The 14,567-nt window shown below is 40.9% G+C and overlaps 2 protein-coding genes across 2 annotated transcripts in view; both read right to left on the bottom strand.

Annotated features, from left to right (window-relative positions):
• The window catches only part of LOC309341975 (lipase member M-like), a 29,385-nt gene extending 28,972 nt beyond the window's left edge, over positions 1 to 413 (bottom strand). The window contains 1 exon segment of the mRNA XM_081862019.1: positions 282 to 413. Coding sequence (XP_081718145.1) covers positions 282 to 383 — 102 coding nt within the window. The 5' untranslated portion in view covers positions 384 to 413.
• Positions 414 to 3,067: 2,654 nt separating this feature from the next.
• LOC309341935 (lipase member M-like) lies at positions 3,068 to 13,930 on the bottom strand (the record flags this gene model as incomplete). The annotated part of the gene is made up of 9 exons (XM_081861934.1): positions 13,825 to 13,930; positions 13,385 to 13,502; positions 11,706 to 11,904; positions 9,755 to 9,864; positions 9,424 to 9,560; positions 7,479 to 7,625; positions 6,511 to 6,582; positions 4,816 to 4,881; positions 3,068 to 3,301 (listed from the first exon to the last, which is right to left on the bottom strand). The coding sequence occupies exons 1-9, from the start codon at positions 13,924 to 13,926 to the stop codon at positions 3,068 to 3,070; spliced, it is 1,185 nt and encodes a 394-aa protein (XP_081718060.1). The 5' UTR covers positions 13,927 to 13,930.
• Between the last annotated feature and the right edge of the window lie 637 nt (positions 13,931 to 14,567).

Genomic DNA, 14,567 nt, shown 5'->3' with positions numbered 1-14,567 from the left:
CCTGCCTTCCTCCCCTTCTGGCTGTAATGAACAAAAGCAACCAGGAGGAGCTAGCCATACACCATGTATTAAGCACTAAACAGAACATGTCATATGGCCTTGGGGTCAGCTAAATCTGTCCATTATAATCCATCAAGCCTCTTTGGGGTAACTCAGGCAGGCCTAGATATCCTTCTGTGAAAAGCAAATGCTTTGGAATATCAGTTAAAATAAATTTGTACAAATTATTTTGTCCTAGCAATAGCCTGTTGTTTCCAAATGCATCTGAACAAGCAACTCACAATAGTCATAAATTCTTGGGGATTCAAGTGTCGTTTCCTTAGGAATTCTTCTGACTCTGTTGTCTGTTGGAATAAGAAGACCACTTCCCAAAACAGCCACATCGCTGACCTCTGTAAAACAATGTCTGTTGTTTCAAACGCCTTAGCAAAGATGGGCAGGGAGCGCAATTTTAGTTCGGGTGATGCTGTGCAGGGAAGAAATAATGTATCTCTTCTGAAAATATTAGTCACTGTGATGGATAGTTTATGGGGAAATACTGAAAAAAGATCTGCCCCATGAGGAAAAGTCATGACTATCTTGGAAATAAGGCTAAGCAGGCTCAATTCTAACCCACAATGAAACCATACACTGGTGGGAAAGAATAAGCAAGTATGGTATTCCAAAACATATGACATTTGTGTTTGTTATACCTGTTTTTAAATTTGCTTAAAATTTTTTTGGGGTTTTTTTGCTTTTTAGATTTTTTTTTACTGTTTTTTAATGTTTTAAGCATTTTTAAATATTGTATTTTCTTTATGGAGGAAGGGCAGACTACAAATGCAATTCAGAAAGTAAGGTATAAATAATTCTGTATACATTTATGCAATTTGTGATTCCCCCACAGCTGAATCAGTTCTGTGCCAGCAGACTTTGTGCAAGTAGCCTTAATTTCTACTGGATGATTGGGTTGCACTTTATGATAGTAATGTCTAACTTTGTTAAATGCAAGCTATTAAAATGTAAGACCACGGTATGTCGCCAGAAAATAAATGAAAAAGATACAGGGAAGAAAAGATTTTTGCTTACCTGTTCCTGTTCAGCAATAGCAACCACATCTCTAATGCACACTGAAGAAGACTTAGGTTGTAATAAACTGAAGAGAATAAGATCACTTTCATCAGCTACTATATAATTATGTAAAACGTGTCTTTCTGGGTGCATTGTTAATTATGGAACAGATGCAGAGTAAGCAAAACAGTTATGGGAAAAGAATTATCACATACTATCATATGCCTTGTGGCAAGGGAAGGCAGTACTACTACTACTACTACTACTACTAATAATAATAATAATAATTCTTTAAAAAAAATTTATATCCCGCCCTCCCCAGCCGAAGCTAGGCTCAGAGCGGCTAACAACAGTAAAATGATACAACATTCTAAAATCATTTCATTATAAAATCAGTTCAAAGCATTGAAATGTACATTACACTTCCTTGCATATTTTAAAAAATATAACTCACCTGGAGATTTATGCTTATATTAAGTGGTATATAAATTTTATGTCTACATTTTTTTTTGTCCTGTGTGTGTTGTCACCATTATTTTGTATCCACTTAAGTTGTACCTGAGCCTTGAGCGACAACAAAGGACCCAGGAGTACCCTCAAGCTATGAACATGCACCTTCAGAGGAAGTGTAACCCCATCAAGAGCAGGTTACCTCCCACCCATCTTCTCCCACCCACTAACAGTGTCTCAGTCTTATCTGGATCGAGTTTCAGTTTGTTGGCTCTCATTCAGTCCATTAAAGAGGCAAGACACTGGTCCAGCACTTCCACTGGCTCACCTGCAGATGTAAAGGGGAAATAGAGCTGAGTGTCATCAGCATACTGCTGACAACATACTTCAAACCTCCGGATAACCACACCCAGCGGTTTCATGTAGTTGTTAAACAACGTAGGGGATAGGATTGAGTCTTGTAGGACCTCACATTGAAGGTTCCATGGGGCTGAAAAGCATTCCCCAAGCAACACCCTCTGGGAACAACCAAGTAGGACTGGAACCACCGCAAAGGGGTGCCATGCACCCTTAGTTTGCTGGTTGATGTTGGTTGATGGTTGATCAAAAGCTGCTGAGAGGTCGAGAAGAATTAACAGGGACATGTTTCCCTTGTCTCTCTCTCAACAGAGGTCATCATACAGGGCAACCAAAGCAGTTTCTGTGCCAAAACCAGGCCAAAACCCTGTTTGAAATGGACTGTGGTCATGTTGAAAGCCTTGGTAGAAATCCAAGAGTCAGCTGCAGAACTCCAGTCTTGAGGAGAGAACCCACAGTATTTGTTTATGCTCATGATGGTGCCCCATGGAGCCATAGGTACATAGCCAAAATCCTGCCTCCTAGTGCTACCTCCTAGTGCTACCTCCTGTATTTAATAAGAACATAATAAAAGCCTGCTAGATTAGGCCAGTGGCTGACAGGAGCTTGCCTTCAACAGCTCACTGGCTAGCGACCTAGCGAAATCAGACTCGGAGATCTTCTTTCAGTGCTTTATTTCAACCAATGAACACACATGGAGACATGGAATGTAAACCTCAACACTTGAACCGAAGTTGCTCAGAATTATGCTCCTGCCTTCCCCCTGGCTGTTACTTCGTAGTCCTCAGACTCCTCCTGCCATCTACGGTGGCTTCTAAGGAAATCCCTTTGTGCCTGTTTAGCTTTCTGCTCTGAGACCTGGGGGAAGGAGGGCGCTCTAGCATACTCTCCAGAGACACCATGTCACTGGGCTGCTGTACTGAGTTAGCGCCGGCATCTTAATCCACCATCTCTCCTTGAAGCTCCTTGACACGTTTTGGGAACAGGGAAGTAAGATTAGAATGTCAGGAGAGAGATGCAAGGTTAATGAATTCTACTATCTGTTGTGTCGGTGCCAGCAGGTAGAATTAATTTGATGATGAGCAATAGCTAATGGCGGGGGCACCTCAATTTACAAATTGATCATGAATACACATTATGCAGACCCACTGCAGCATCTACAGTCACATGGAATACCAGTATATGCAGTATATATGACTTTTATAACGTTTTATTTGTACTTCTGCATCAGATACAATACATCAGGGAATTCTTTCTTTGGAATATCAAGACCAAATAAAGAATCTGCATGCTGCCATTCAGGAATATACTTTTGGAAAACCAAATTAGAGATCCGAGGAAGCAACAGCTTAATGTCCTTTATGTTTTCTATAATATCATGTCCACCATACCACACAGCAGTTGGCACAACCATGTCTTCTATTTGATAGAATGGAGGAGTGGTCTGTGGATGAAAAGATTAGAGTGATTAAAATGGGTTTCACCTACCAATCATAGATTTTTACCTGTTTTCTTAGCCTTCTGACTGTTCATATGCAGGACTATCAAAACTCTGGGATGTGTGACCTATGGTCCTGGAAAATGGTACCTTGAGCATTAGTTTCAACTTTTCTTCTCCAATATCTTAATGGATCTGTGATGTATTACTGATTTACTGTGCACTGTTGATATATGTGTCCAGGATAATTATTGGATGACTGATTGAGCATAGCATATGCTAACATTGTGGGATGTATGATGACATTGAGGATCTGTGTCAGGAGTAATGTGTATGTCTGACAAAGTGACAAATGGTTCAGCTTGGTACTTTTAGGATCTGGGCTTCACGGTCTTGCAGGCATGAGGTTTAGAACGTTTTAGAAGGCTATGCAAGATATTTCTTTCCCACTACCATTTCATTGCTTCACAACTGCTTCTACATTCCTGCTTCTGCAAACAAAATAACAGTTTTGAAACTATCGTCTATCTATCTATCATCTATCTATCTGTCATCTATCATCTATCTATCTCTATCCATCTATCTATCTACATCCACAAACACACACATGCTGAACATGTGCGGCTTTATATTTTAAAAAGCACTTAAAACATAGTACCATCAAGACCACAGGAATAAAATTGAGTTTGTTTCTGCTTTTCTGAGGCCAAACACATCTCCTTGGGCATAAGCAACATCCCAATGTAAGAAAAGGATAATATGATAAATGAAATAAATAAAATAAAATAAAATAAAATAAAATAAAATAAAATAAAATAAAATAAAATAAAATAAAATAAAATAAGCATCTGTAACCACATAGAGGCCTTTACAAAAGAATGAGGAAGGAAAGATGCTGTGGCGACCAGCATCAGCTTTTTGGAGCGCAGCATGTCGATGCTGGCCGAGGTACTGTCACTGTACTTGTTTGCATTTGCCTGTGTTATCTGGTGCTCTTTTGGGCTGTGGAATCCAGGACCTCAGCCATGAGGCCCAGGCATGGCTGTACAAGGAAGCATTAAGGGTTTACCACGAGAGAGATGGGATCTAGGTTTACAATGTTGGCATCCAGCTGTCTTCGGAGACAATGGAGTGTGATTCCAGCGATGAAGTCAAACAGCTGCATTAGCAGTGCCCAGGTGACCTTGCCAGTGACGCAAGCCTGGGCAGTGTGCATGGCATCCCTGGGGTGTCCGGACAACAAGACCCCACTCTCGGTTCATGGATGTTCTCCAAAGGAAATATGAACAATACATTTGGCACCAGCTTGGCTGCAGAAGTTCTTAGAAGGAGGCATACAAGGTGCCATCCAACCATCTCAGGGATTCCACTCCACATTTGTGCAGGGTTTACTCCTTAACCTTTTCTTTTCATTTTGGGGTGACCCACTAAGTTCAATGAGAGTTAGTCCCAAATAAATATGCAGCTTTAACACATTGAAATCTCTGACAAATCCCCATCACCACAACCCTTATAATTACCGTGTTGTATATAGCCTTGTTCTTACTGCCATAGTCAAAACGTTTCAATTCTTTTGATTTAAAAATCTAAAAAAGTTGAGGAAAAGGAATGAATATTTGAATTTTTAATTGTGACATATTTATAACTTGCACATAATGAATAAAAAATTGCTTGGTGATTTCTTAGGTTGGATCTACACTGACCTGTTTAACATTATTTCCAGAATAATATTAGATATGTCGTTCCAAAACAACACAGGGCATACTTGTGAATTAAAACTTTTTTTTACCTTGGGATGGTGTGTTTTTCCCCCCTCCCCTAAATGTAAGTAATACCTGGCTAAACCATTTTCCAAAATGCTTTTTCTTTCCCTGCTGCTGGGTACTGGTTGCTCTGATCCACCCTCTGATGTCACAGTTTAAGGCATGTAAGCCTTTCAAATTTAAATGAAGCTGAACACCACCTCTCAAATTCCATTAGAGGGGAGCAGCGTTTGAATGCATTTTTTTTAAAGGTAAAACACTATATAGAGACATATGAGCAGTTTTTCACCAATAAAAGAGCATAAAACAGTTACAAATTAAGCAATAAAAAAGATAAGGCAATAATGCATTATGAATGTAAAATGTAGGATGTATTGTGTTATCAAAACCAATTCCTTAACCCTTAACGTTAAAAACTATGGGTATAGATCCATCCTAAATATTTGAGTCCACTACATATTTTTCTGTTTCTAGTCATATAATTGGCTTAATCATAATCATAATAAATAATTTTATTCTTTATAACAAACCCATCTGGCTGGGTTTCCCCAGCCATTCTGGGCAGCTTACAGCATATATAAAAACATAATAAAACATGAAACATTAAAAACTTCCCAATACATGGCTGCCTTCAGATATCTTCTAAAAGTTGTGTAGTTCTTTATCTCCTTGAAATCTGAAGGAAGGGCATTCCACAGGAAAGAATAATTTGCAATATTCACAATACCAGTCCTTGCCAAATTGTAAAAGGTAATGAACAGGGCTACCTTCTAGAAAAAGAGGTACTGGAGCTCTCCTATTTTTAGGTGGAGCACCCCTGCAGGGAAAAAATAAAAACTTTCACCGCCGACCTCCACCACACCCCCCAAATCATCCTGCCAACCACCACCTCTGCCAAGCAGCTCAAAGCGGCGTGCCGCCCGTGTTGCACAGCCATCTGCAAGGGGACGGTACCAGAAAATTACAGATCAGCCAGAACGCACCCATGAGGTGGCAGAATGCAACAAAGGGGTGCCAGAACTCAGTTCCAGTGAGTTCTGGCTGAAAAAAAAACCCTGGTAATGAGAAACTGCAGTGTGAAAATTCAAACTTAACTCTCACCTCAAACAGAATGAATAAAAAATTGCTTGATGTTTGAATTTAAGAATTACTCTTTAGACAATGCAATGGAAAATTTTCTCTTTCATTCTTCTTTCATGCAACCTATTTAAGGATATTTATTTTTGCTTTCATTTGCATGTTATTATTGCCAGTTTTGACACCTGTAGATGCATATATATCATATATAGCATGTACCATTTATTGCTATATTGTTTTTCATTTACTGTAACTTTCCTGTCACCTTCTGAAAATTAAAAAAGAAAACCCTTATTCACACACATTAAACATGCATTTGAATATCAAATGACCTCTGAATTTTGAAAAAAAGGAAAAACATGCATTAAACCCTACCTGGGCCAAGTGGATCAAGTTTTTTACAGAAGCAAAATCAGGGAAAATTCCAACAATCACGTCTACTCGACTCTAGGGGAGAAATAATAGGCATGGAAACATTTTTTTAGAATCATCTCTGAATATTCAGTGAGTGGGGGGAAGGGATGAATTACACTAGCAAAAAGTCACATGCATTTGGGACCCAACTACATTGGCAAAGAAAAAGTGCTTTGTATGTGTTTTATATGCATTATAACACTGTGACACCAGATGGTGCTGTGGAGTTCCGTTTTTGCCAACCCAATTTTTCATACAAAGTTTACAAGGTGTTTAACTGAAACCCTTCTTGGATGTGTCTAGATCCAGCCCAGGGTAATACAATATATATAAACCTTGATGAAAGGGAAAGGCAAATTATATAGGAAAGCATACAGCTCAGAAAAGATGTGGCAGCAGAGGTTGGGAGCTTTGTGCTGATTTGCTTATTTATTTTTATACTATTTTAATAGTGCATGTGTTTTTTCTATTGTTTGATTGAAAGCCTTCTTGTGAATTTCTTGGAATTTTTTTTAAAAAAGTTATAAACATTCAAAAAAATTAAAAAGGTAAGTTAAAATATTTTATTTTTCATCTGTTATCAACTTCGTCAATAAAAGTTACAACAAAAACCATACAGCTTATTCTTTCTGTAATGTACCAGGGTCTCTTCCACAAAGATTATTCTCAATTCTAGCTGCAACATTTACAGACTTGGTTACTCAATTGTACCTTTAGGGCTACAATCCCATACATGCATATCTTGGAGCATGTACCATTGGACGCCATCATATTAATTTCTGAATACACATGTTTTGGATTCCATCGCTAATTTATAATTTATCTATTAAAGTGAATTCAGATTTCTGCAAAATATATTGCTGGTTGGAGAGAAAAAATGAAGTACTGTTTTTTGTCAATATGTGTAAAAAAATAAAGAGTCAACTTACCACATTTAAGTTATTTTGATTGCATCCAACAGAAAGGAAAATAAGTTGGAGGCAAAAATTGTCTATCAATGGATAACTACACAGCTTGGCATTCAGTCTTTTCAGTTTGTTACTGAAAAGGACAAATTCTTTCTTTCCCCATATGAGCTGTAAAATAAACACAGAGATCTTTGTGATTCTTTGGTAGGTTTCTGGAGGAAACATCGGCTTCAGATCCATTTCAGTCCAGGTTCTGTCCTGGTTTCGGGACCAAGATGGCTCTGGTCGCCCTAACAGATTATCTCCGTAGACAACTGGATTGAGGCGGGTCGGTACTGCTGATTCTCTTAGATTTGTCAGAAGCCTTTGACATGGTCAATCATGATCTTTGGACCACCGCCTCGCTGACGTGAGGATACAGGGCATAGCCCGAAAATGGCTGTGCTCCTTTATTTCTGGTTGGGGACAGAGGGTGGCGCTAGGGAGGGAGTTGTCGTTGTGCCACTCCTTGGTGTATGGAGTGCTGCAAGATGCAATCCTCTCCCCAATGCTTTTTAACATCTTTATGAACCCCTTGCCCAGATTGTCTGGAGCTTTGGGCTGGGTTGTCACCAATATGCTGATGACACTGGGCTCTTTCTGCTGATGGATGGCCACACCGACTCGGCCCTGGACACACTGACCAGATGCTTGAAAGCTGTGGCTGGATGGTTTCGTGGGAGCCAATTGAAACTAAATCCTTCAAAGACAGAGGTACTATGGCTGGGTCGGGATGGCATGGGGATGAGGGACCAACTCCCTTCTCTTGCAGGGGCCCAATTAGTGCCATTGCCTTCTGTTAAGAGTCTGGGTATAATCCTTGACGCCTCCGTTTCCATGGAGGCGCAGGTTACAGCAACAGCCAAGGCAACCTTTTTTCACCTTTGCCGCATCAAGCAGTTGGTCCCTTACCTTTCCCGCCCCGACCTGGCCACAGTGATCTATGCAACAGTCACCTCCAGGCTTTACTACTGTAATTCGCTCTTTGCGGGGCTGTCCTTGAAGCTGTCCCAGAAACTCCAGCAGGTGCAGAATGCTACAGCGAGGCTCCTCACGGGGTCTCTGTCATGGGAGCATATTCACCCAGTGCTTTTCCAGCTGCACTGACTCCCAGTAGAGTACGGGGTCAGATTTAAGGTGCTGGTTTTGACCTTTAAAGCCCTTCACGGCCTAGGACCCTCATACCTATGGGACCGCCTCTCCCAATATACCCCACAGAGGACCTTAAGGTCCATAAATAGCAACACCCTAGAGGTCCCGGGCCCTAAGGAAGTCAGATTAGCTTCAACCAGAGCCAGGGCCTTTTCAACACTGGCTCCAGCCTGGTGGAACGCTCTGTCTCAGGGCCCTGCAGGATCTGATTTCTTTCCGCAGGGCCTGTAAGACAGAGTTGTTCTGCCAGGCCTTTGGCTTGGAATCAATTTGATTGCTTCCCCTCTTTCTTTTTTCCTTTCTCCTTCTGTGTTGGAACTCCTATTTGGGGACTTCCCTGGCTTTTTTCTTGCCCATGTAGGACCAGTCTGCATAGTTAGCCTTGGTGAAGACTTGATGTTTTCATCCCAAAAAAAGTTTTTGAATTTCCACTGAAATCAGGCTGCATTTTAATGTTTTAATGTTGTATTTTAATCTTGTTTTTAAAGCTGTATTTCAATCAATTGTTTTTATATTTGGTGTTAGCCACCTGAGCCCAGTCTTGACTGGGGAGGGCGGGGTATAAATAAAAATTATTATTATTATTATTATTATTATTATTATTATTATTCTCTTTAGGATTAATATGTGAGGATTAATTAAACCAGATATTGCATGACCTCCCCCAAAATAATGACAAATGGATAAACTTAAAGGTTGAACTGTCCTTATCACTAAACTGATTATGTTAGAAGACCACATTAACACATTATAAAAACCTATAAGAAATACTTACGCTTATTAATGCATCTGGAAGACTGAGAAATAACACAGAAGGTCCCCTGGTGCCGACAAGTGTGTAGGTAGGACCAAAAGTTATAAAGAGCTTGACCTTCTGAGCGAGCTGTGGTAAGAGTGAAAAGGTAATTAAACCTGCCAAAGAGAAAGAATTCCAGAATTCAGCAGCTGTGCCAAATATATGGGACCCAGAAGTCCTTGCTTATTGTTCCTTCAATCAAAATTTTTAGGTTTCAACTATACCAGTGATGGGAATATTTGATTGTAAGAAGGCCTTTTAAAAAAGGGCTCGGGCAGTAAACACATTCCATTCATTTCTTATTACTTACCAAGTGTCCCACCCTGAGACTGACTGATAACATACAATCCTTCTTGCTTAGTTTTCTGCAGGATAAAATTTATTGTTGCTGGAATATCATATATCGCAATTTCATGGATGCTGTAAGACATTAAGGTAAAGGTAAAGGACCTGTGGAGGGTTAAGTTACTGTATTTTATGCTGTTTTTTGTTGCATCAATTAAGTGTTTTAAATTTGTTGTTAGCCACTCTGAGCCTGGTTTTCTGAACAGGGAAGGGTGGGGTAGAAATAAAAGTTGTTTATTATTATTATTATTATTATTATTATTATTATTATTAAGTCCAGTCAAAGGTGACTATGGGGTTGCAGCATTCATCTCGCTTTCTGACCAAGGGAGCCAGCGTTTGTCCCCAGACAGCTTTCCGGGTCATGTGCCCAGCATGACTAAACCGCTTCTGGCACAACGGAACACCGTGACGAAAACCAGAGTACATGGAAACGCCGTTTCCCTTCCCACCGCAGTCGTACCTATTTATCTCCTTGCACTGGTGTGCTTTCAAACTGCTTAGTTGACAGGAGCTGGGACAGAGCAACAGGAGCTCACTCCGTTGTGGGACTTCGAACCACTGACCTTCTGATCAGCAGGCCCAAGAGGCTCAGTGGTTTAGATCACAGCGCCACCCGCTTTGTAGTCATACATACAAAATGCAGGTGAAGTTTTCTCCACTTATCCTTCTGTTTCATTACTAAAGCACACTATTAGAAGTATGCATTGACTCTGCCTCAAATAATGAGGTAATTTGGGCTGTGATTCCCCATTCCTATACAGGATTGTGCCATTAAAAATGCATGTTAACTACTTAGAATGCCACCACTTTGTGAGAATTGTAATCAAGTGATATATAAATTGTAAGGGGGAAATGTAAGAAATTCCAACTAGCTCTGTTTCCTCACCCCCACCCATGCCAAAAGAATAGTACAGTCTTCAGGGGTCAATGGGGAGTTCACCATTTCTTTCTCTCCCCCTCCCCAACCTCATGTTCAGTCAGGTTTTAAACCCTAAATAAGCATGTAGTCAGCTTCCATGGACTTGTTTGATGCAGAGGAATGGTGCGAGGAACCAGCTGGGGGGTCACCAGGGAAGAAGGCTCAGAGCCCGGGGAGTGGTGGTGGAACGACAACAAGAGGTCAGAAGGAGAAGATGGAGACAACAGGAAAGAGGAGGTGTCAGACTCTGAAGCAGTAAGAAGGCTTAGTGAGCTATGAGAGTCTGTGGCAGAAAGTCGTCCAGCATCAGATGCAAAAGCTGAAGCAGCAGGGTGTGATGAGGAAGGCCAAGAGGCAGAGATGAGTTCTTTGAACTGTGAACTGACAAGCATGCTCCTATGACATCAGCAGAGGCAGGGAGAAGCATGACAGGTGAGAGCCTTCACCTGCACCCAGTGGCGTAGCGTGGGTTGTCAGCACCCGGGGCAAGGCAAGTAATTTGCGCCCCCTAACCCGTGGATTTGCGCCCCCTAACCCGTGGATTTGCCCTAACCCCAGATGTTGCGCCCGGTGCGGCCGGCCCCCCCTGCACCCCCCACGCTACGCCACTGCCTGCACCTCCTTCTTCACCCACCCTCTTCTTGCACAATCCACCATTTCCACAATCCACAATTCCAGATTGGCTTGATTCAGTTCAGGTCCTAAGATTTGTCCAGAGCGAATGCACAGTCCTAATTATGATCTCAGAGCCCCACAAATTCAGTCTGCATGAATATAGAGAAAGTCATGCATTTTGTCATGTTGAAGTTGGCTCTAAAAATAATAAAAAAAGGAACCGCAATCCACCATGTCCCATCTTTGGGAACTCTTTCCAGGATTGAAGCACTTCTGACACAACAGAAGGAAAAAAGATATGTTGTTAGCAGTTGTACTTCAGAGACAGCAGTTACTACCATTGTCTCAATTATCCAAGTTACAAGTTGTCTCTTTATACCTGAAATCCCAAAATTCTTCTTGGTCAATTGACAGAGTCTTGTGTCTTCTAGACCAGCTGGTCCCTCTAGCATTTATCATCCAAACATCATAACCAGCATCTGCTAGGAAGAATCCCAGGCTATTGTTGGGAAGATTTGCAATCCAGCACCTACTTTCAAGCAAAACACCATGTACCAGTAAAACAACTGGCCTAGGACCTGGGGGGAAACAGAAACAAAATGGGCAATCTACCTTATAGCTTATTTGTGTTCACTTCACCAACATTGCTCTTTGTGATGCTTTCATCTAGTCCAGGAAAAACACAATTATATATAGGACAGAGATAATTGTAATTAGGTGATGACCCATGGCTGTCTCACCTTTAGGCACTATTAAAAAATATGAACAAATGCTTCCTGGAAATCATAGCCAATACAAAGGCAGTAAAGATCAGATGAGAAAGCAGAAAATTCTTCAGCTCCATTGCTGAAAATCAGTAGCTGCTTTCCTATGGCAAGATTCCATACAGGGCTGGCCCTACTGATAGGCAGAGTGAGGACAGAGTGGCATAATTGCCATCTGACTTGCCCTGCTGCTCCCAACCCTGTTATCCTAAGATGAATGGAGAATGCTATCCCTGGACTTGTCTGGATGGCTTCTTTACGTGGAATGGATTGGAGAGGGCTCTTGGGCTTCACATCAAGCAGCGAAATGTCTTGAGCAGGGCCTGGCTCAATGGCATAAATAAATCATTTAGTCCATGCCACCTCATCATGACAAGGTAGTGAAAAACAAAGGTGATTAGATCTGCTCAGATAGGAAAAATTGGGCAGAAGATTGTACCCCATTTCTACAATTAATTCACCACTTCTGCACACAAAAGCTTAATCCAAACACTTCATTCTTACACAACATCACATAGAGAAATAGATATCAGAGCTTTGAAAGTCTTTTTAGAAAAGAAACTAATTCTAGTTCAGATTGAACATGACCAGAAAGGAACTAGTTCCAATTCGCATTTGTCCACTTATAAAATGAACTTGTTTGGTTCATATTCAGTTCAGAGTTCAATTCACATTACCTTGAAATTTTCCTCAGCTTTCAGAATGTTATAAGCTGCTGTGCTGACATATAACATATAGTAAAGAAGACTAAGAAAACATCAAAACACACACAGTGGGGTGTGACTTATTTTCTTCAACCATTATGAACTTTAAACTTAAGAGCCTAAAGAGTCTAAAGTATAAAAACACATGTAGAAGAATGAACTTGAACCCCCTATGAAGTTAATTTGCATTCAGCTCACCCAGCAATTTTGGCAACAACTGTCAGGTGTAATTCAAAGATTTTTGAACTAATTCAGTGAACTTCATTAAACTGAATTAGCTCATTCTGAGCATTTATACACACACATTTGTTTCCTCTGGGCTATGTGGAATCCTGCCAATACTCTTCCTCAGTGGCATAGCACGGGGGGGGGGCAGGGGGCCATTGCCTGGCACGCAGTCTGAGGGAACGCAAACCAGGCACCCTACGCAGAGATCCCTGTCATGTGCCCTCTGCAACCTGCCCCTGCCTGGCATGTGAGTACCTGCCCGTTGGTGGTGTGGACTGGGGAGCAGAGGATGAAAAGTTCTAAGCCCCTTCTCTTCCTTAAAAAAAAATGTTATAAAAACATCAGTTATATTCCAAAATTACCTGTCTTCCCAGAACTCTGCATTCCGTAAGGAATTCTGTTTATTTGTAAGTAATAGCCATCCTCTGTCAGGATTTCATACTCTTCACTGGGGTATCCCCAGTATTGGATTATTTCATTCTGCAAGAACAAAGAAATCCTCAGCAAATCGAGACCTTTTTTTCGAAGTCTAGATGTGCTACAAGGAATTTAAGGAACAATGGTGCTGAGGAGAAGAGAAAAAAGTTCTGGATCCTGCCTTCCTCCCCTGCTGGCTGTAATGAACAAAAGCAAATTCATCCATTATAATCCATCTAGCCCTCTTTGGGGTAACTCAGGGAGGCCTGGAAATCCTTCTATGAAAAGCAAATGCTTTGGAATGTCTGTTAAAAGAACTATGTACAAATTATTTTGTCCTAGCAATAGCCTGTTGTTTCCAAATGCATCTGAACAAGCAACTCACAATGGTCATAAATCCTTGAGGATTCAAGTGCCGTTTCCTGAGGAATTCTTCTGACTCTGTTGTCTGTTGCATTAAGCACACCACTGCCACAAACAGCCACATCGCTGACCTGTGTAAAACAATTTTGTTTCAAACTCCTTAACAAAGATGGGAAGTCTTTTTTAAAATGTTTTTATAAAGGTTGAGGGCAGGGAGTGCAATTTTAGTTTGGGTGGTGCTGTGCACGGAAGAAATGATGTTTCTGTCTTCTAAAAGTTTGAATAACTGAGATGGATGGTTTGTGAGGAAAAAATGAAAATAGATCTGCCCCATGAGGAAGAGGTATGGTTATCTCTGAAGTAAGGGAAAGCATGCTGTATTCTGTGGGAAGCAGCTTCCTGATAACTGGGGGGGAAATATCTGTTTTTGCTGGAGGTGGCATTCTTGAAGTGCTTCGGACAGATAAGGCAAAATAAATTTGTTAGTTACTGGCTCTGACTCTGAGCTTCTGGAGGCAGCTCTCCAATCTGAACCAGATTTGTCTATGCCTGTCTGCTGGGATTTAAAATTTTCTTCTTATAAAAGCTTTCAAAAATAAGGAGCCAGTTTGGTTAGCAAACTGAAGCAAACCTTTTTTGTTAGGCTCCAGGCTTTGTGCAACTTAACATAGTAGCCCTGTAAATTGCATTTCAGTAAATTGCATAACACTGAGGGATACAGTATCTGACCATCTCTGTGTTTCCTTCCCTCTGAAAGCTGAGGCC

This window comes from Podarcis erhardii (assembly GCF_964252035.2).
Source record: "Podarcis erhardii genome assembly, chromosome: 5".
In the NCBI taxonomy this organism is placed as follows: Eukaryota; Metazoa; Chordata; class Lepidosauria; order Squamata; family Lacertidae; genus Podarcis; species Podarcis erhardii.
Note: the sequence above shows the minus strand (reverse complement) of the source record. Positions and strands in the feature narration are given on the sequence as shown.